This window comes from Drosophila takahashii, chromosome 2L (assembly GCF_030179915.1).
Source record: "Drosophila takahashii strain IR98-3 E-12201 chromosome 2L, DtakHiC1v2, whole genome shotgun sequence".
NCBI classification, from domain to species: Eukaryota; Metazoa; Arthropoda; class Insecta; order Diptera; family Drosophilidae; genus Drosophila; species Drosophila takahashii.
In genome coordinates, this window is record NC_091678.1 from 13,956,265 (window position 1) to 13,975,191 (window position 18,927).

Consider the following 18,927-nt stretch of genomic DNA (forward strand, 5'->3'; position numbering starts at 1 on the left):
CCCAAGCAAACTTTTATTTTAATCAATTAATTTATATATGTTAATTTATTTATAATTATTATTTCACAATCCAATGCGATTTCTAAATCCTTATACAAAATCTATTTTTTCGTTTTACATCTTTTTTATACCATTGTAATTGATTCCATTTTTAGTCATAGATACAATTATTAATTAATTTTATAATTAAATAATTAGTAACATAATTTGGTTTTCTGCGACTTAAATATTAATCAAATACACACAGGTATACAAAACTGAAATATATATTAAAACTGCTACGCCTCACGCTTACAAATAAGAATCGGTTTGATTTAAATTACATTAATCGAATCACTTTGTCTCTTGTATTTTTTGTAACTTTACAGATCAATCAAAAAATACTATCAAGCTAAAGTGTAGTGTCGGGGGATGGGGCGTTTAACCTGATATCACGTATATTTGGGGTAGGTGCGGGTATTGGCAAAACAAGGGATAGTTGTAGGATGGCTGCTTAGTTAAGAAAAAAACAACACAGCAAGTGCTAAATAATAGAGTTTAAATTGTGAACAAAAAGAAATGAAAATTATAAGGTCTGGAGGAATTGTAATTTGTAATTTCTCAGCCAAGCCATCTAAGAGAGCTTCAAGTAAGAGGGAGGCGAACATTTTTTACGCAAGAACTTGATAATGTACAGTGGTAAGCAGGAGACCAGCGTGATGAGGGAAACCTTCCATAGAAAATCGTACGACCAAATAAACTCCCAGTCTATAAACAAGATTAAAATGTTATATAAAATTTACAATAGGTTTGCAACCACAACTTACCGAAATACTCATGTAACACGGCCAACGAAATGAGATAGAGCGCTAAGCTGAATAATTCCGCAAGCACCATTAACCTACAAGTAGAAAAGACGAATAAGTAACTTATTTAGGGTTTTAGAAATTTTCCCAGACTCACCTATGCCAAGTGCGCACAGTGAGCGCCACCATAATGAGTTCCGTCATAATTAGAGCAGAGAAACTGATCGCCACAATGTGAATGAACTCGTCCACAAAGAGTATTAGCGCTCCGTACATAATTACGCCGCCTTGGTATATGCTGATGAGTACCCATATAAAGAAGGTCTTGTAGCTTAGGCTGCGTCCCTTGGACAAATCCTTGTAAAGCTCCGGATACGTGACGGCGGTCTCCGATGTGATGTCCTGGTCAAGCACCAATGAGAACACCGGAAACATGGTGTACAGCGTTGAGTAACCGACCATGAGAAAGCCCTGGTACAAGGCCACCGAGCTGAGGTAGAACACCGCCGAGAAGACCGCCTGCAAGGTGGTGATAATCAGACCGCGGTGGATGACGAACTGTGAGAGGGCCGCCGAGCGTTTGTAGCTCCTGCGCCCGTGGATGAGCAGCAGCTTGGCGATGTGCGAGAACTGCGGAATGCTAAAGTCGCCGGCCAGCGAGGCCTGCCGTCCCTCGCGTCCCTCAATTCCAACTCCCGCGTCCGCCTGCTGAATCATGCTGACATCGTTGCCACCATCTCCCACGGCGCAGGTCCGTTTGCCAGTGTGCTTCTGGATGAGGGCCACCACCTGGGCCTTCTGGGTGGGCGAGCAGCGGCAGCAGACCACTGCCGGCGAGGCCGTGGCCAGCTCCAGGAACTCTGGCCTATAATACTGCAAGCAGACCTCCAGCGACTCGCCGGAGATGACCAAGGCATGCCCCTGCTTGCGCCGGAAGCTGTTCAGCTCCTGGTGGGCATCCGTTCGCGTCTTAACGGAACGCAGGACGTGCAATCCCTGATTCCGGCCAATTAGCTGCGAGGATTTGGCAATGCAGCAGGCGGTTTCCAGCTTGTCGCCCGTTAACATCCAAACGCGAACGCCGGCATTGCGCAGCAGCTCGAGTGTAGGACGCACGTTCTCCTGCAGACGATCCTCCACGCCTGTTAGACACAGCAGCTCCAGCTCACGTTCAAGGGATTCCGTGACGGCGGCCACCTTAGCAACGCGATCGGTGATACTGAGACGAGCGGCATTGTAGCGCGTCTCAAAGTCGGAATACTGCTCCTCGGTGAGCACCTTTTTGGCCACCACAAGAGTGCGAAGGCCTTCTCTCGCCATGTTGCCCGACTCCTCGCTCAGCCAGTCGTTGTACTGCACGATGCTGGACATGACCACGTCGGCGCCTTTTAGGTAGAACGTTATCTGGCCCGATTTGCTCTCGCGCACTATAATTCCCATGCGCTTGCTCTCGCTGGTGAAGGGAAACAGCTGTAGGATCTGGTAGTGCAGTAGAATGTCATCTAGATAGGAAGAAAAGATCAATATTAGTCGGTGGTAAGGATTTCTCTTTGTAATAACTTACTGTCCTCGCTGGGGGTCTTAACCTGCAACGTCATCGTGTTCAGATCCCTGGCTATCAGGGTCAGGCCCACCTGCTCCGTCCACTTGACCAGCGCTATCTCATCCGGGGACGCAGCCTGATATTGATGCTCTGTGTCCGTACTGCCAGGCGCCTCGATGTTTATCACAGATTTGGTTGGCGAGTTGTTGCCGCCGGTAACGGTCGATGCTGTGGACACCGAACGGTTGTCCTCGTCATCGCTCACTGGGGTAACATTGTGGCACAGGGCCAGTGCTCGCACCGCCTCCCATTCTCGCCATCCCTCCGGCCGTCGCATCCTATTGCCGGCGAACATAATCGGCTTGGTCGACTCGCCGCCGCTGCTCGAACTGGAAACGCTGCCCTGCTGCTGCTGCAGAATGTTCCCCGAAAGCTTCTGTATCATCTGTCCAATGTGATGGAAGGTGTCCGCATCGTGGGATACTATGCCCAGGTGGATTTTCTTGAAGACCATCTCGTTTTGGGTCAGCGTGCCCGTCTTGTCGGTGAGTACGTAGGAGATTCTGCCCAGTTCCTCGGGTATGGTTGTCGATCTGACCACCGTTCCCTTTATGTTGTCGTCGTTCTGCATTTGCCACGAGTAGAAGGCCTTGCCCATGTCCAAATTCACACGCAGACTGATTGGAATGATGTAGGAGAAGAGCAGCACGAAGCGGAACATGTATCGGTACCAGGGGCCGCCGAATCCCTTCAGCATCATCATGACTAGCGAGAGGCCCAGAACGGCGCAGAAGAGAACCTGACGGAAATAGACATAAAATTAGATTGGAAACATAGTTAAGGAAACCCTGGCTCTCACCTTGGTCAATCCGTTGATCTCCATGTCCAGCAGGCCCACCTTGGACCTCGGCTGTGAGTTGTTCATCACGCTGCGCGTTTCGCAGCCAGTGTAGATGACAATTCCGGTCGCTGTGCCGGCAGCCACCACGGTGTTGGCCCACAGGGTGTTCTCCACACTGAGACCGGTGTCCTCGCTGCCGTCCGCCATGCAGAAGGTGGCAATGAAGCTGTGGATGTCGTTCTGCGGCTTCTCCACGTAGAAGCTGGCGTCGATGCTGTGCAGCTCCGAGTCGCGACTGAGCTTCTGGGTGTAGGGAACGGCCAGGCGGGGCTTCCAGTCCGTCTCGCCGTCCAGTTGATCGGTCCGCACGAATACCGAACCGCTGCGATCGCTCGTACGCAGCAGGATCAGATCCGAGGGCACCCGCTCGTTCTTCTCGACGATTATTATGTCACCGACCTTCAGCTTGGAGCTGGGAACCATCTCGTAGCCGCTGCCGTTGGTGGCCGACAGACGCTTGTACTTCTGCGAGTTGACCTCGTGATCCCGCTGATGGCGTCGCAGATCGTCGACCGCCTCGCGGCAAATGGTAACCATCAGGACGAAGCCGAGGGGACCCCAGTAGGTGTAGGGGTAGCCGATCCGGATGTCCGGAATGAATTGCGACAGCGCCATCAGCAGGAAGTACAGGTTGAGGAAGAAGCGGAACTGCTCGAACAGCACCAGCGGCAGGAAGGTGATGAAGTTGTACTTCTGGTTCCGGATCTCATTCGGCGGAAACTTCTCCGTATTGACCCGGCCCAGATTTACGGTGCGGGCCCTCAGTTCGCGCGGCCGGAACCATTTGCGCCAGCAGCTGTAAAGACAGACGAGGATCAGTATCACGCTGCTCTCGGTAAGAGTGTGAGCCAGGAACATCCTTCCGGCCGATCTTCCCAGTCATCCATATAACCCTTTTTTTTTTGTTGTTCAAATCAATAATTCTAGAATGGAACTTGGAGGGAAAAGCTTCAAGCTTCAGTCACTTGAGCGATTTCATCAATCGATTCGAATTGCTTATTGTTTCACATAGAATTTTGTTGATATTTCGAAAAGTAACGGCAAGAATGGGTTGTTAAAAATATTTGAGTTGGATCCCTAACTATTAAATTCTAAATATATTATTTAAAAAAACCTAACCACCTTGAAAAAATAAAAATAGCTTTTCTACGACTTATGTTACCCCATAATCATTAAATTATCTAAACATTTAAACCTAAAATATCCATAACAATTCTAGCCATTAAAAAAAAGTTTTTTAATTATTTATTTAATGACTCTGGCAAACCTTTTAAGAAAATGGAAACATGAATCGCCAAGTAAACGATATAAAAAATAAAAAAAAATTCTAATTTGGTTGGAAAAACTGTTGTAACTGGAAAATCCGAAAGTTATGGCATTTGCCACTATTGATATCCATATTTAAGCAATTTCCCACGAACCTAAAACCTTTTACGGCACATTATAATATTCATAAGCTGATGGGAAACCCCTATATGGGTGGCAAGTGCTACGCCAAGCGAATTACAATTTTAATCACAGAGTCTATCAGACCATTTAAAGGAGACGACCTTGAGTGGAAAATCAATAATACAAACTCGAAAAATAAACAAAAGTGAAAATTCAGACGGCAACAACAATCAGGGGAATGTGTATGCATCTGAATGCGGGTGTGTGTGGGTGGGTGCAAGTGTGAGTGAGAGAGAGTGTGCGAGTGGGAGGCGGAAAGCCAGGCTTTGCGTCTGCTGGAGCGAGAGGGAGCTCACTGCAACCGATTAACTGTTACTACTTAGCCCAATTACACTGCACGAAAGATGATAAGAAGGCGAAAGAAAATCCCCCACATTTGATGATTCACACCTGAAAAGATACCAGCGGTTCCGTTGGCGATTCAACAGCGGAATATTCTCCCGAGTCATGGGCGTTGCGGCCGAGTTTTGGGAGGTAGCATCATCCATGTTTCCTGGCCGAGATTCGCAATTACTTTGCAGGCTGTGCGCTAATTTAATTTTGTAGTCTGTTGATGATGATGCAGCCTTTGTTCTCTGCAGCAGCTGCTATTTCGATTCGCTGTTTCCGTTCGGCCCTTTTCACATAGTCACAGGCGCGGTTCATGGCCCACGCAATGGGGAACACTCCGTAATATGTAATTCGAACGTTTTTTCCAAATTCTTATGCACAAAACAAAAGCGAATGTGAAAATTCCGTATGAAAACTGCGTCGTCTGCTCGTCGAACAACCCTGTCTTTGGTTCCCTAGAGAAATCAATAAGCGGGAAAGGGACAACCATATGTTCGTCATCTGCCAGAGCTGCCACTGCACGTTGCTCCCCGCATCTGGCAACGCTGACTTAGGCGGAAAAATTCAAATAAATCGACCGTTGGGTGTGGATCTTTATGACCTCTTTATGACTAACTCAGCCGATCTTCTCGTCGCTTTCGTTAGCACTCGGATGTTAATTAAATAAGCTCTTGCCGGTTGTCTACGCTTCAGCTGCCTTAGATCAGCGCGCAATGTGCTGGTGCTGCTCCTCTTATTTGTTTGCCCACGAGCAAACTTGTTTTTCTACAGACTTTTTGCCTTTACGAGCATTTGAGCATTCTACTTGGCCGCTTGCGCTAGACGTGTGCGAATAGAGCGCGCTCCAAAGTTTTGTCAATATAACACACACATTCATTCGAGTTGGCCAGACGATTTCGTGTCATGATCTCATAAGAAAAAGTTGCCAAAAGTGCTGCTCAGCTCAAGCGAAAGTTCAACGACTTGTCTGCAGCATAAGGTAGAAAAAAACAAAGGGCCAACAGAATTATTGGCTCACCTGTGTGACTCATGTTGCACTTCAAAGTCAGCGCTTTTACCAGAGAATCCTACGTTCTTCCCTTTATCCATAATCCCAAAGTGTGTCACGCTAGTTAAATACGCCTAGATGCGTTTTTAATGCATTTTCGCCTTTTAGCGATTCGCTTATCGGTCGAAATGTGATTCAGCTGGAGGCTTCCTGCATTCTGTTTGAATTGAAATGCACTCGTCAACAGTTGCAGCGGCCATAACAAACAATTGCCGCGATTCGTTTCGTTCTGAGTAATTAAATGGAAATTTCAAAACGATTTGTAAACCTCAGCAGATTCGATTGCATAGTACTGTTCAAGCAAATATTGCTTTCCGCCTTTCCCATTAAGTATAGCATTTAAACAGCTGTCATTCTAGAGATCTGTTGAAGCATGCTATTTTTGTGCTTTATATACTTTGAATTTCCGTCGTTATAAATATATTCAAAATAAAGTATTCTCCAAAATAAATACAAGCCAAAGTGATCTTATTTCAGATGAAATTGAAATAATCAAATAAATATTTGAACTATAAACGTGTCGAGGATATAAAAATAATCAAATATTGGTACCTTTTACTGTTATTATTAACCCTTCAAACGCAGTAATTAGATAAATATTTTTATCAGCTAACAAACCATTGTTTATCTCTGTCCTACAATAAAACAATAATAAACCATTCCGCAGTATGGAATGTCGAAATAGGTCTGATTTGCGTTCTTAATGTGCACGATGGATAGGTGAAAAACTGCACATCACTCAATTCCTGACTTGCAATCTTACAATATGTTCCTTATCTACTTGGCATGGCCTACTTTTCCATATGGTGATTTATAATGTAAATATAAATTACCTTTCTTAACGATTAACCAGTATAAAAGACAGAGGTACAATAAATGTGTAAGTAATTTGACGGAAACACAGTTTACCGCACATAAAGAGCAACGAAAACTCCAGAAAAGGCAAAGAGAAAACTATTTCCCACAGAAAAGAGTTGCTTCCATTGAGCGATTGAAGAACTGAGTAACTGATTTGTGTAATTTATGCATCACCCACTGGCGGTTACTCACTACTCCCCCTCCTAACTTCCAACTCCCTAAACCTATTTCTTTTAACGGCTGTGTGTGTCACTCTTCAAAGAAACTAATTTACAATTTTGTGCCAAAGATAAGTGTTAAGTGAGTTTTTTGTGGTTTTACCAATGCTTTTTTGGTTACTTAAAACGTATCATTTTTACTAATTTGGTTTTTAAAGTGAGACTTAACCCTTAAAAAATATTTTATTGTACTAGATTTATTTTTGTATTATTTTTCAATCAAAACTAAACTAGCATTTATGGTATGAAAATGTCGGAACTCAAATATTATCACCCACAAAGAAAATAATCTAAAAATATAAACAAAGAACTAATGATTTGGAAAAATTATGAGGATGACTCAAATAGTTGATATCTTTAATTTGTGTACATAAATATTCTATGGCTAAATAAAAATGAAGCATTCATTTTTCAATATCTTGAACTCACAAAACTCTCACTGGAATTTTGAAAAATCTTGAAAGAATGATAAGTTATCATTGATAACTTATATGTATAGCTGGTTAACTTGAATATCGAATATGTATTACTGGAATACAATTGTATTACTGGAATACATATGGTTGTTACGGAAAAAGGCAAATATGTTTGCTTGGGAGGGAGTGGAAACACGTGTACAATATACCCTTTCACGGGTAACCGGATTGGAATGAGGTGAGCTATGAATAGTGTAACTTGCGCTGCCTTCTGGCTTTTGGTTATTAACCCACATTGCCGGTGGGTGGAAAACCATGCCAGCAAAGTCCAAGTTGCGGGCGTCAATCGTTGTCGCATTTCACCGCACAGCCCCCTTCTTCTTTTAGCCTTGCTTTTTCCCTTCCCAGCCATTTGCATTCGCAACTAGATAAACAGCTAACGGCGACTAGAAAATAATAACATTAGGCGTTACCATTGACAGTTTGTGGCGTTTGGGGGAGGCGGAACGGGGGGAATGTGGGCGTGGCTGACCAATTTGCATGCCGCAAAGTGAAAAAAGCTTGGGAAAAGTCTGTCGTCAGTTGGCAATGGCTATATTTAATGCAATTACAATTAACTTGAGTGTGATTGATTCCAGACTTTAGCAAATTATAAAAGAGTTATGAATATTGCATTGAACTCTTGGAAATAAAATTGATTTAATTTAATACAACGGAAATTATCTAGACTACTCTATAAAGGTCACCCAAAAAAACGGGAAGTAGCAAAAATCACCCAAAACAAATTTACATGAAAATCTAAAAAAATAGGAAATAATTAGGCGAAGCGTGCTAAACATTAATTGAAAGAACAACGTATATATTTCTTAAATTCCAAGTAATTAAAATAAAAATATTTTTATTATTAAGCACATAAAAAAGTAAGGTTATCAGCACCCATCCGTCTTGGTAGTCTAGTGTGGAATAAAATCTCGTATATAGGGAAACACAAATGGTTCCACCACAGTGGCCACCAAAATCACACCAACAAACTGTGCCGCATGGCGCCTCACTTTGCAATTCTAATCGGCCTGTCGAAATCTTTGAGCCTCATATAACCGAAACGGCAACCGGAGTTGAGTACCAAAAATGAAACGAAAAAGCCGGGAAAAGTTTCATATAGACAAAAAGCTAGGCTCGGTAGGTAGGAAAACCTTCACAAAACCGACCAAAAAAATAGGTGTCGAAAAATATTGAAGAGAACTTGAAGCTGTAAAGGCCTTAAGATTTGTCCGTGGTCAGGGGGCGATAAGAGGGCTATAAAGAGTTAAAGACGCACTTGAAAATCAAAAGATGACATTGGGGCATCGAAATAGGAGATTGCTATTTCACAATAATGAAAAAGAAATCCATCTTTTGAGTAAGGCAGCACACACCCATTTGAATTAATAAACCTAAGCTTATTAATTTAAAAAAAATTATAAATATTGGTCTACCTATTATATCAAAAACTTTAGTGGTTTTATAATTTCTTTGATCTAGCTTTCGGCTCAAATATTGTAATAAACAAATGTTATCTATATTTACTTTTCCCACATTAAAGTTAAAAGACGATTTCCACACAGAGCTTTCCTTTGTCAAAGTTTTCGAGTCGAGTACGCATTTTTTACTACCATAGACAAATTTTGAATTTAAATTTACTATCACTATTTCGATCTAGCGACGCATTGCGGAATTCGCGGCTTCATTTTGTAATTTGGTCCACAATCGACCTGATTCTGATAAGCGACGAAAAGGCAGCAGAGAAACTTTCAATTTTCGACACAGAAAAAGCTGCCACTAACCGAACACGAAAAAAAACCCTATAGAGCGACTTCTTCTGGGCAACTCGTTTGTTTTTTTTAGAAACCTTGAAAACAACAATGTGTAGCCAAACCAGCTGAGAACTGGTTTCTGAATTTTTAGCATTTCTTGGTGACTTCTTGAGTCGTTTTTATTTGGTTTTGCTTCGCCCACCAATCGGGTTTCGAGTCACACGGCAAACATCGATTAAAAAGTGCACAGGTAACGGGTGGAGTTGTGTGTTTTTGGGCAAAGTTTCGCGGCAATTAGAGTTCCGCCTAGAAATGTGGGGGTTCCAATGTTTGCGTTTACTTTATGCCTTGTCACCCAACCATCTCGCCTGTCTCGTCCACTATTTATAGCCGTGTTTTTGTTATTATTTTCATTTCCATTTCCATTCGTTGAAATCTTTCCCCAGACATGGAAGTCGTCACGTTTATCGATTTGCAGTACAACAACGCTGCGTAGAAACCGAAATGTTTTTAATTTTCCTTCTCCGATCCACTTTCAGACGTGTGAGCCCGTTCGCCGTTTGTTTCGCATGTGCCGCCTTTCTCAAAAGTTCTCTCGTGTTTCCCTCTCTAATTAGGTAAATTAAAAATATATCTCGGAATCGCTATATATGCTGGTACACAGATGCATTCATTGTGTATATGTCGCACATGTGTAGCCTTTCGGCTAGAATATTTTTCTTGGAAATGTGTTTCGTAAAAGATCTAATTTAAAAGTAACATAAAATTGCAACACAACAGAAATTGGCTCACTCTGCTCATCTTAGAAGCCGCAAACAGATTTTGCTCAGGCCGAAAAAAATAATAAACAAATTCCAAGTGGCGAAAACAAAACAACAAGTTGTTTCGGCATAATAGTGATTATTTGAGAAAATGATAGAATAGCCAAGAGAAGAGAGGTCAACGTTTTTCTTGATTTCTTTGGCAAATATTAATTATTCAAAAATTATTTATAGAAGTATTACGAAAGGCGAGTTATCTACCAAGGGCTGGGTATATACAAAATTATAGAAATAAAAAAAAAATTCGTTGTAATTTATTGAATGGAAAAACCAAAAACAAAAACAAAATAAAAGAGATAATATTTTTCCAAAGAATTAAATTACAATTAACTTCTAATCGCCTTCCGTTCAAAAATAAATTCTTTTTAAGATTACTAAATATTCATGGGTTTTTTCTGACTTCCAAAAAAAATCTATTTCCTCTGAGTTAAGACTTGTTTTTTTTCGGATATTTTGCTGACTAGTGAACAGCTGTTTTATCGCTATTTACTTTCCCACAATTCCCTTGATTGCACTATTGCAGCAGTGAAATGGAAATATTGCGCATACGCAGCGTTGCCGGAGGGTAACGAACGGATCGCACCGAAACGAGGGACTCACCTGCACAGGCACAGCTTGCAGATGTTGCCAATGCTGCGGCTCTTGCTCTTCCGCCGATTGTGCTGGTAGAAGACCGTAGAGGAGCCATTCTCGGGATCTACGATTGTTGCATGCGTTCCGCCATTGCTGAGATGATCCCCCGGCGGCAGGGCAGATCCTCCAGCTGCCGCTGCTCCCGAAGTGGTTACTCCTACATCGCCGGTGGCTACTCCGCTGCCACTCCCCCCTGCAGTTACCGCCCCCGTCCCGCCCGCGACGCCCGATGACGTGTGCGTTAATTGCGCCAGTTTCGAAATGCTGCTATAGATGCCGTTGGAGTTCTTGGCGCGCTCGCGACTTCGCTCATTTCTATAACGTATCTGGCCGGCGGCAGAGCCAGAAATGTGGGATCCAAAGAGATTGCCCAGAAAGCTGCCTCCGCCGCCGTCGACGTCGACGCCGCTGTAGCCCGTTGAGCTTTTGCGCCGTCTGCCAGTGTTGTTGTTGTTGCTGTTGTTGTTGTTTCTACCGCTCGGGACATCGCGGCGTATGAGTAATTCCGTCTCCGAATCCGTTTCGCTCTCTTCATCGAAATCGCGTAGCGGTAAATTGCTCTCAGCCATTTTAAGAGAGAGCAAAAAGAGCGTAAGCAGCGTAGTTGACTTAAGAGTAGGTTTTGACTTTTGGCGCCCGAATTGAACTTATTAACACCCTAATTGGATATGCAGTTTGGCTCTCTTAATTAGCTGTTGTTTACCTTCTATCTTCTAGATAAAAATAAATGCAGAGTTCTCTTTTTGCCACGTTTCCATTGAGCAATCCCAGGTGTAAACTTTACTGCTGCTACTCCTTATCGCACCTGAGTTTTTTTCTTCTATTTGAGCGGTAAACAGGCAGGGTAAACACCATATACGCGTAAATCGCAGGCATTCCCCGTGGTGGAGGTCCGCTTATCAGTCGAAACAGTTGCCGGCTACCAAATCGTCATTATGACACCTCCAAGTGCCTTCTATTGCTCAGCGTTTCAGTTTAATTGATACGAATTCGATAAATAAAAGGCCAAGGCCCGGGCCACACAACACACACATGCACCTCATACGTGCCAGTCGAATTAAGGGGCTTTTCGAGTTTTCATTTAGAAAAACAATTATTGCATTTCACTTGTCGCCGCCTTGGGCCTCTGCCAGCACATTTTTTATTTATTTTTAGCCCGGATATTGTGCGAAAAACTTGGAAATCCCGGAAGCAAGTTGCCAGCAAAATAATTTTAATAATCAGCTGGTTTAACATAGCGTATGCGCAATTTTTGGTCACGTAATGTTATTTTGACGTAAGAAGATTTCATGTTACCACCGACGCCTCTGTTATAGAGCAACAATTGCTTTCTACACTTTTTAACACTAATGGGCGGGAAATTCAAACTTTCATAAAAGCTAAAATAAATATAAGAAAATGTATGCTTCTAGATACAAAAGTTTAAATCTAAAATATGTATTTTATTTTTACTAAAACTTTTTACCTCTTTAAAATAATAATTACCATTTGGTGTGTATAAAATATTATATGTTTATTCGTAGCTTACATTAGCAAACAAACAATAAACGGGAATTTACACAGAGATCTTAAACAACTAAAGATAATATGCCCGCAAAGGTCCGCGTTCTGCATACACCTACTATTGATTTTTTATAATTTAAAAGTATACAAATGATTTTCAACTAATACGCGTCCAATCCAAAATTTACCACTGAGGAGGAGCCGCTACGTCAGCTGCCGTGTTCATGGAAATTTCTATATAATCGCTTGCTATAATACACGAATATCGGATGTGGCTGCACATGCTCAGCTACGCTCCGTCTGCAGCGTTATGTTGGAGTCCGAGTTGGAATAGTTGTGCTCCAATCGCGGTCGAAATTCGTCCTCGCCATCCGAATATGAGCCCACCGAACGACAGATGCTGTAAGAAATTGACAATATACAATGGTCGGCATAATTATTTTCACATATTTGAATGTTAACTGTACTCATATTTTGGACTTATAATATAAACTTTTGGCACCTATGGAAAGAGCACTTCAATTCCGTTTAAATCACACAAAAATGTTTTTAACTATTAAACACCCTTTAAAAAGTTAGAAAATGTTGTAAAAGTCAAATTTTAAACTTTTTCCCTGGGGTTAAAAACAAAAATGTTTTGATGCAAAGTTTTTCCCCAAGCAAAATTAACAATAACTGCAAAAAAAAAATTTCAAAATATTTTCCCTTGAATTTTTTATGTTTTTTTGAATGGAAAGATCTCAGTAAAACTTTGTATGAAAAGGAGGAAAAACCGGCTAAAATTTCAAAAAATCATAAAAAATACAAGACAAAATATTTTGTAGTAATTACATCTCAAATTTTGCAATTGAAGAAACGTAATACTAAATTCTTTATAGTGTGAATCATAACGATATTAATGTGGTTTTATATGATATTACAATTACTCCTAACCCTGCACTTAAATGACAATTATGTTACCGTTGTGTTGACGCATAACCCTCGATGGCCAGGGCTTGACTCACTCCCGGCGGCAGCAGCTGCTGGAGCAGTGCATCCTTGACCGCATTGACGCTTGTGGGCAGTGGCACGTGGTTCATGTCCACCGACGAGTGCGACTGCGAAAGGTGCGGCGCCGTCAAGCCATTCGCCAAGCGTGCTTCTCCGGTATTGCTTGCTCCGCCTTCCCGGCCATCCCGCTCGTCCACCTCATCCCTTTGCGAGCGTTCGATGTAGCGAAGTGTTTTGAAGAGCTCCAGCAGATTGCCAAAGGTGTTTCGCAGATCGCAGTGACCGGTGATGTCGAAGCACAGCTGGGAGACGTTTTGGCGCAGCAGGTAGATGGCATACTTGGTTTGCTGCGACGGCAAAATGGAGCGTGTGTACAGGGGGAATCTGTGATGGAATAGCATGAATAAGCATTACAGTTTTCCTACGTATTCGATGAAATATGATATAATTTTTTGTATCTCGTACTAGAGCCCTGCGTGAATCATTCAATTTTTGTTTTATCATAGCATGCCATGAAATTTTTGATTGGTTTAATTCAATTCTATGTGAAATAAATTGAATGTTTTTCTAAATCATTTCGATTTGAATGAACGAATAAATAAGATTTATGAATTTTTTGAATTTGAAAGATTTTTTGTGCTTTTTTTTGAGAACAAATCAATGTTAACTGCTTAGTAAATAAAATTAAGGCAGATTTAATTACAAAGGGATGGCCCTTTCTTCTTCAAAAGAATTTGTCGTTTGAATTATTTTGGAATTCATGCCATTCATTCATTCAATTGTATTAAACTCAAAATTCAAATTCATTCAATTCTAATTAATTCTAATTAATTAAAACAAAAAAATTCAAAATAATTAATTGAATCCATTCATCACTTACTCCCTGGTGGTGTAGGTCAACTCCTTGATATCGTCCACAATCCTTGCTCTCGACGGCTCGTACAAAATGCGGTTCCTCAGTGGTCGATCCATGATGATGGCTAGCATCTGCACCAGGTGGGCAACGTAGCCCAGGGCCGCACTCACCGCCAGCGGCGAGACGTTCTCCAGGAGCGCTGCATTGGCCGCCTGGCGAGAGTCGCTCGTGTATTCCTCCATGTGGGGAAAGGCAATGCCACAGATGCTGAACTGCTGTCCGCCCGCGTTCTGGATGTTGTAGATCTCCTGCAGCTCTAAAACAAGGGTGGACATTCTCCGCTCCACCTATAAAAAGTATTTATTAATAGTTTTTTCATTATTATTAAACTCTGAGACTTCAACCTGTCGAACTATTTGTCTTTTTTGATCACGCTGTTCCAGGTGCTGCGGTGACAGGGTGCGCAGCTCTAGGCGTTCCTGCTCCAGTCGATGCCGCTGGCTGTACAGCTGCTGCTGCAGTGCCTCGCGCTGTTCTCGCATCTCTTCCAGCCGCTGACGTGCCCGCTCGTTGCGCTGGCGAAACGTTTCCCGCTCCGCTTTCAGCAGTCTCTGCTGGCTGCCCAGCGCCTCGATCCTTCTGGTTAGCTGTTGGGCATTGTAAAGCGTGAGGGGTGCGATCTGCTGCTGCTCGGCCAGCAAGACGCTCAGGGCGCGGCCCATGGAATGGTGATGATGGGCCGAGTGATCGCCGGACAGCGATGTGGTGCGAGGCTTAAGGCGCAGCTCGTTCCGGGTCACACAGTGCACACTTAGACGGGCGATCTCGCGGCACACCTCGGCCATTTGCCGCATCTTCTGCTGATGCAAACGCTGCAGACGTTGCAGCATCAGCAGTTTGTCCAGGTTGTTGCTGCGCCGAATCTCCTGCTGTTGGCACTTCAGCTGGGCGTAACGCATCGTGCTCATCCGTAGCACGGGACTTGAACTGCGGCTGACGGCGGGCGAGTTGATGCCCTCATCCTGCGGCTCCGCCAGCTGCTCATCCGCCGCGTAGTTCTGGTAGTGCAAGTGAAGCTGCGACTGCAAACCCTGCTCGCTTATCGTCGACGGGCAGGCAAACTGCTCGCCGTTCAGCTGGAAAACCAAGCAATTCGGTCCACACTGCGACAGGGTGAGGGGTGACAGGGGTATGAGGCCGGAGAAGTAGACGCCCCAGCTGAAGAGCAGTTCCGGTGGGCGTGGCAGCCGGCTGGGCGTAAGCTGCGACCTTCTGGAGAGGAGTAAATAGATTAGGGAAGTTCTAGGTGCAAGCTAGGATACACTTGATATACCCGCACATCTCCTTAGTCCTGTGGTCAGTCTCAGCCGGAAAATGCTTCCACACCTTGACGCACACACACTGCGCATTGGTTTTCCGCCAGGCCTCGTCATCCGTGCAGATCTCCGCCCACTTTTGCTGCTGGTGCCGCTGCGGCAGCTTTTCGCTGGTGTAGAACGCCTCGCTGTCCCTTTCCGTGTGCAGCGTGTAGTAGAGGAGCACATCCTCGGGATCCGCCTGCTTTGGTGACTTGTCCAGCGGCCCGGAGACTATATTGAATCCCTGAATTCGCGCCAGGTTCCGCAGTCGCAGTTGCTGGGTGGCCAGTGGCAGCCACTTGCGGCATCGCGGCCGCAGATTCATCTTGTTGCGCGGTTTCCGGCGAACTTCGGATTACGCGGAGCCCGCAGCCCAGTTCATGGTACGCTAAAAAACAACGTTTGTTGTAGTTTTTCCTAAATAACTTTTTACAAAAATAAATTATGGGTCCAAACAGCTGTTTCTAGATGGGTGAGTGTTGGAAAACGTTCTGCGCCGCCAATAGAGGTGCGTGCCATTTTATAGCTAATACTTATTATTGCGTTTTTACTAATAAGTAAATATTTAAAGAAAAAAATTGTACACCATGTGCATTGGCATTCAATAGAACGATATATTTGCAATTTAATACACTGGATAATAAAGAATTCCATACAGTTTGAAATATAAATTTAATATTCATTGTTTTTCATTGTTCTTTATTTAGCGATTTAAAGCTAGAGTTTCAGCACAGCCCTTTTTCTTCTTTAGTATTTGGTATTTTCAGTATTTAAGTATCGAACGCTTATCGATATACAAAACAACAAAGATATTTTGCTTTGTCCGCCCAAAAAGGAAACCTGCTGCAAGGACTCCAATCCAAAGTTGACTTTACTATGAGCCAGAACGATGCTGGGCTACATTAGAGATGCAATCATGGCACCGACGACACGCAGCAGTCCCAAGAAGAACAACAACAACAACAGCAGCAGCAGCCAGCAGGCAGGCGAAGCTCTCAAGGATGTGAACTCATCCGCATCCAGGGAATCGGCAGTTGCTCCAATGCGCGGCTACAAGGTTACTGATAACGAACGGACGAGAAAATACGGCATTGGAGCCAATTCCCTGGAAATGTTGATCACCAAGGCCAATAGCAAATTTCCGGTAAGAAAATCCAGGAAAAACTCCTGCGTAGAAGCGCCAATCAAGTCCAACCCACCCACTCACAAAAAAGGGGCCCAAAGTTCCTGGTCCTGGCAATTTCAAGGCCACGTCCCTGGCAGTGGCTTCCGCGTTTGTTTGGCTCTCTTTCAATGCCACCAGTGGCTGGGAGTGCGCATGCCCCGTCCAAGGAGCTAACCACCTGTTGGTGCAGCGTCCTTGCCCAGCCAAAAAACAAAAACACACACTTGCTGAAGGCCACTGAACCAGGAATTGGCCTCCTCATAATTGGGCCATGTCAAGGGCAGTTCAACTAATTCGGCTTGTCCTTTTTAGCTACTCGATTTGCACTTGTATTTGGCCTTTGATGGCTTTGAGGTGTCCGATGAGGAGTATTTAAATAGCCTGCCCGCCCAGACGCTATTCATTGTGGCTGGTCCGGATGCGGTTATTACAACAGGTGAGCTTGAATATTAAGTGTTAATATATCTAATATCCTTGACTTCCCCTAGATGCCGACTTTGAGTTTGAGAAGATGCGCCAGCAGTCACCGCTGCTCAAGGTGGCCGACATTTTCTACGACTTTATCGAACAGCATCCGGAGAAATTCCGCCGCATGATCATGGAGTACGAGCACCAGAAGCACCGACGCGTCCTGGACAACACCAAGGCCCACCTCAGTCTGAAGGCCGAGCATGTTGAGTGGTTCGAGGGCGGAGAGGAGCGCTTCCATTCAAAGGAGGAGGCCATGGCCATGCGGGCTCAGACACGTGTGCGCGGCTACTACTACAAGGCCAAGGAGGAGCTGACCCGTAATCCGTTGTACCGCCAAAATGCCAAGGCACGACAGGTGATTAACTCGGTGCTGGAGCAGTTTCGGTACCTGCTCATCGGCTGCGACTATTTCTCCATGATGTTCAACCGGAAGTGTCAGCGAAAGCATGAGTTTCTGCAACAGCAACTGGGAGAAGAGGAGACGGATGCTGGCGGTCTGCCCAGCAAGAGACTGCGGCAGGTGATCAAGGAGTACACCAAGGAGAACTGCATTCTGGACGAGTGGTCCGTGTCCCTGTGCTCCGACTTGGGCGACTTCTACTGCCAGGGCGCCTATTCGGAGAATGGCAACTGCTGCTCCATGCAGCACACCATCAATCCATACGCTTCGCGCGAGAATCTGATTTTGTTTCAGGTCTGGAACCTGGACCACCAAATTGAACTGTGCCGCACGATTCTACCCGCACTTGTGGCCAATGTGGAGGAGCTAGTGAGCCATCCGCAGCGCAAGTGCTCGTTGCACAAGAAGCAAGTGGTAGACATCTCGGTGCTAGAGTACTTTCTGGAGATATTCTCGCTAAAGAACCTCAAACTTGTGCACATTGTTTGCCATGAAAAGGTTCAGCGGTCTAACCGTTCTAATGGTCGTTTACTGTGCCCCGATTGTCATGAGTACCGGATTGTGCAAGAGCTCATGGAAGTGCAAGCGGACAGTCTAACCTCCTAAATGGTTTATAAATTGTATAAAAACCAGGGACCGTAAATAATCATTGTTTGAGATTTTTATTTTAAAAAGGCTACTGTGATATTTTGTTTTAAACGTCAAAAATAACGTTCTTTTTACTCTTGTCCACAAACTATATGCATTTCAACAAATCTGGTAAGCAAATTAACTGTTATTTGTTCATGTCTATAAAGTGCATAAAAACCAGTTAAATTGTTGATTAAAACTTGTAAAAACCTCAGTAGGCCTTTTAAAAAAAAATCTCAAATAATGATTATTTACGGTCCCTGATAAAAACCAGTTACCTAGCGAAGCAATATTGTAAACAATAACTTTAAAAAACTTGAATTTTACCTTAGTTGCTCTTATTCTTTTTTGAGCATGTTATATCGCTGATCTCAAATGAGATAAGTTGTACAAATGAAAATTATCTCAAAGTTAACTATCAAACAGTACTGTTGAAAATATTTACATATAAAATACGTAAACTATTAACATACTTATATATGCATTTAATGTTCAAATAGCTTGACAGACTATTAGAATTATGTGGCTACGCAATATCGGTGTATAACCTAGATTTAAATGTTCGTTGAATGTAACGCTTGTAGATGAGAATTCAATGCGTTTTGTTGGCGTTACATCGAACAGCATGTCCAAAATATGAAATATTGATATACTATATACATAAAAGTATTGAATGTTTTTGATTAGCAATAAGTATATTCAGAGATGTATACTGTAGACACAATTATAGACCTATGTCGAATTTAAATTGAGTTTTAC

The 18,927-nt window shown here is 43.5% G+C and overlaps 3 protein-coding genes across 5 annotated transcripts; 1 reads left to right on the forward strand and 2 right to left on the reverse strand.

Annotated features, from left to right (window-relative positions):
- Positions 1-11: 11 nt before the first annotated feature.
- Positions 12-12,008, reverse strand: LOC108058333 (probable phospholipid-transporting ATPase IIB). Of its 2 annotated transcripts, none has more exons than XM_017143020.3 (6): positions 10,763-12,008; positions 3,188-4,025; positions 2,350-3,127; positions 943-2,287; positions 807-880; positions 12-747 (listed from the first exon to the last, which is right to left on the reverse strand). In XM_017143020.3, exons 1-6 carry the CDS (start codon positions 11,362-11,364, stop codon positions 614-616), a joined length of 3,771 nt encoding a protein of 1,256 aa, XP_016998509.2. In that variant the 5' UTR covers positions 11,365-12,008; the 3' UTR covers positions 12-613. The 2 variants fall into 2 exon arrangements, with proteins under 2 accessions (XP_016998509.2, XP_016998510.1); XM_017143021.3 differs by lacking the exon at positions 10,763-12,008 and adding an exon at positions 5,069-5,467.
- A 281-nt stretch (positions 12,009-12,289) lies between these two features.
- Uvrag (UV-resistance associated gene) lies at positions 12,290-15,975 on the reverse strand. 2 transcript variants are annotated; one of them, XM_017143048.3, is made up of 5 exons: positions 15,478-15,975; positions 14,549-15,413; positions 14,169-14,491; positions 13,259-13,672; positions 12,290-12,698 (listed from the first exon to the last, which is right to left on the reverse strand). In XM_017143048.3, exons 1-5 carry the CDS (start codon positions 15,825-15,827, stop codon positions 12,584-12,586), a joined length of 2,067 nt encoding a protein of 688 aa, XP_016998537.2. In that variant the 5' UTR covers positions 15,828-15,975; the 3' UTR covers positions 12,290-12,583. The 2 variants fall into 2 exon arrangements, with proteins under 2 accessions (XP_016998537.2, XP_016998536.2); XM_017143047.3 differs by having other exon boundaries at positions 14,549-15,416.
- A 309-nt stretch (positions 15,976-16,284) lies between these two features.
- Drep4 (DNA fragmentation factor-related protein 4) lies at positions 16,285-18,916 on the forward strand. Its single transcript, XM_017143018.3, has 3 exons — positions 16,285-16,646; positions 16,980-17,103; positions 17,156-18,916. The coding sequence occupies exons 1-3, from the start codon at positions 16,392-16,394 to the stop codon at positions 18,142-18,144; spliced, it is 1,368 nt and encodes a 455-aa protein (XP_016998507.3). The 5' UTR covers positions 16,285-16,391; the 3' UTR covers positions 18,145-18,916.
- The last annotated feature ends 11 nt before the right edge of the window (positions 18,917-18,927 follow it).

Bases quoted from the DNA above. Each gene is read 5' to 3' on its own strand.
- LOC108058333 (XM_017143020.3), bottom strand. From the start codon at position 11,364: ATGGCTGAGAGCAATTTACCGCTACGCGATTTCGATGAAGAGAGCGAA. The intron at 4,026-10,762 runs GTGAGTCCCTCG...CTGTCTTTACAG, and splicing joins TGCAAGCTGTGCCTGTGCAG to CTGCTGGCGCAAATGGTTCC. The intron at 748-806 runs GTAAGTTGTGGT...TCTTGTTTATAG, and splicing joins CGTGTTACATGAGTATTTCG to ACTGGGAGTTTATTTGGTCG.
- Uvrag (XM_017143047.3), bottom strand. From the start codon at position 15,827: ATGAATCTGCGGCCGCGATGCCGCAAGTGGCTGCCACTGGCCACCCAG. The intron at 15,417-15,477 runs GTATATCAAGTG...ACTCCTCTCCAG, and splicing joins AGGACTAAGGAGATGTGCGG to AAGGTCGCAGCTTACGCCCA. The intron at 13,673-14,168 runs GTAAGTGATGAA...ATTCCATCACAG, and splicing joins TTGACCTACACCACCAGGGA to ATTCCCCCTGTACACACGCT.
- Drep4 (XM_017143018.3), top strand. From the start codon at position 16,392: ATGCTGGGCTACATTAGAGATGCAATCATGGCACCGACGACACGCAGC. The intron at 16,647-16,979 runs GTAAGAAAATCC...TGTCCTTTTTAG, and splicing joins AGGCCAATAGCAAATTTCCG to CTACTCGATTTGCACTTGTA. The intron at 17,104-17,155 runs GTGAGCTTGAAT...GACTTCCCCTAG, and splicing joins GGATGCGGTTATTACAACAG to ATGCCGACTTTGAGTTTGAG.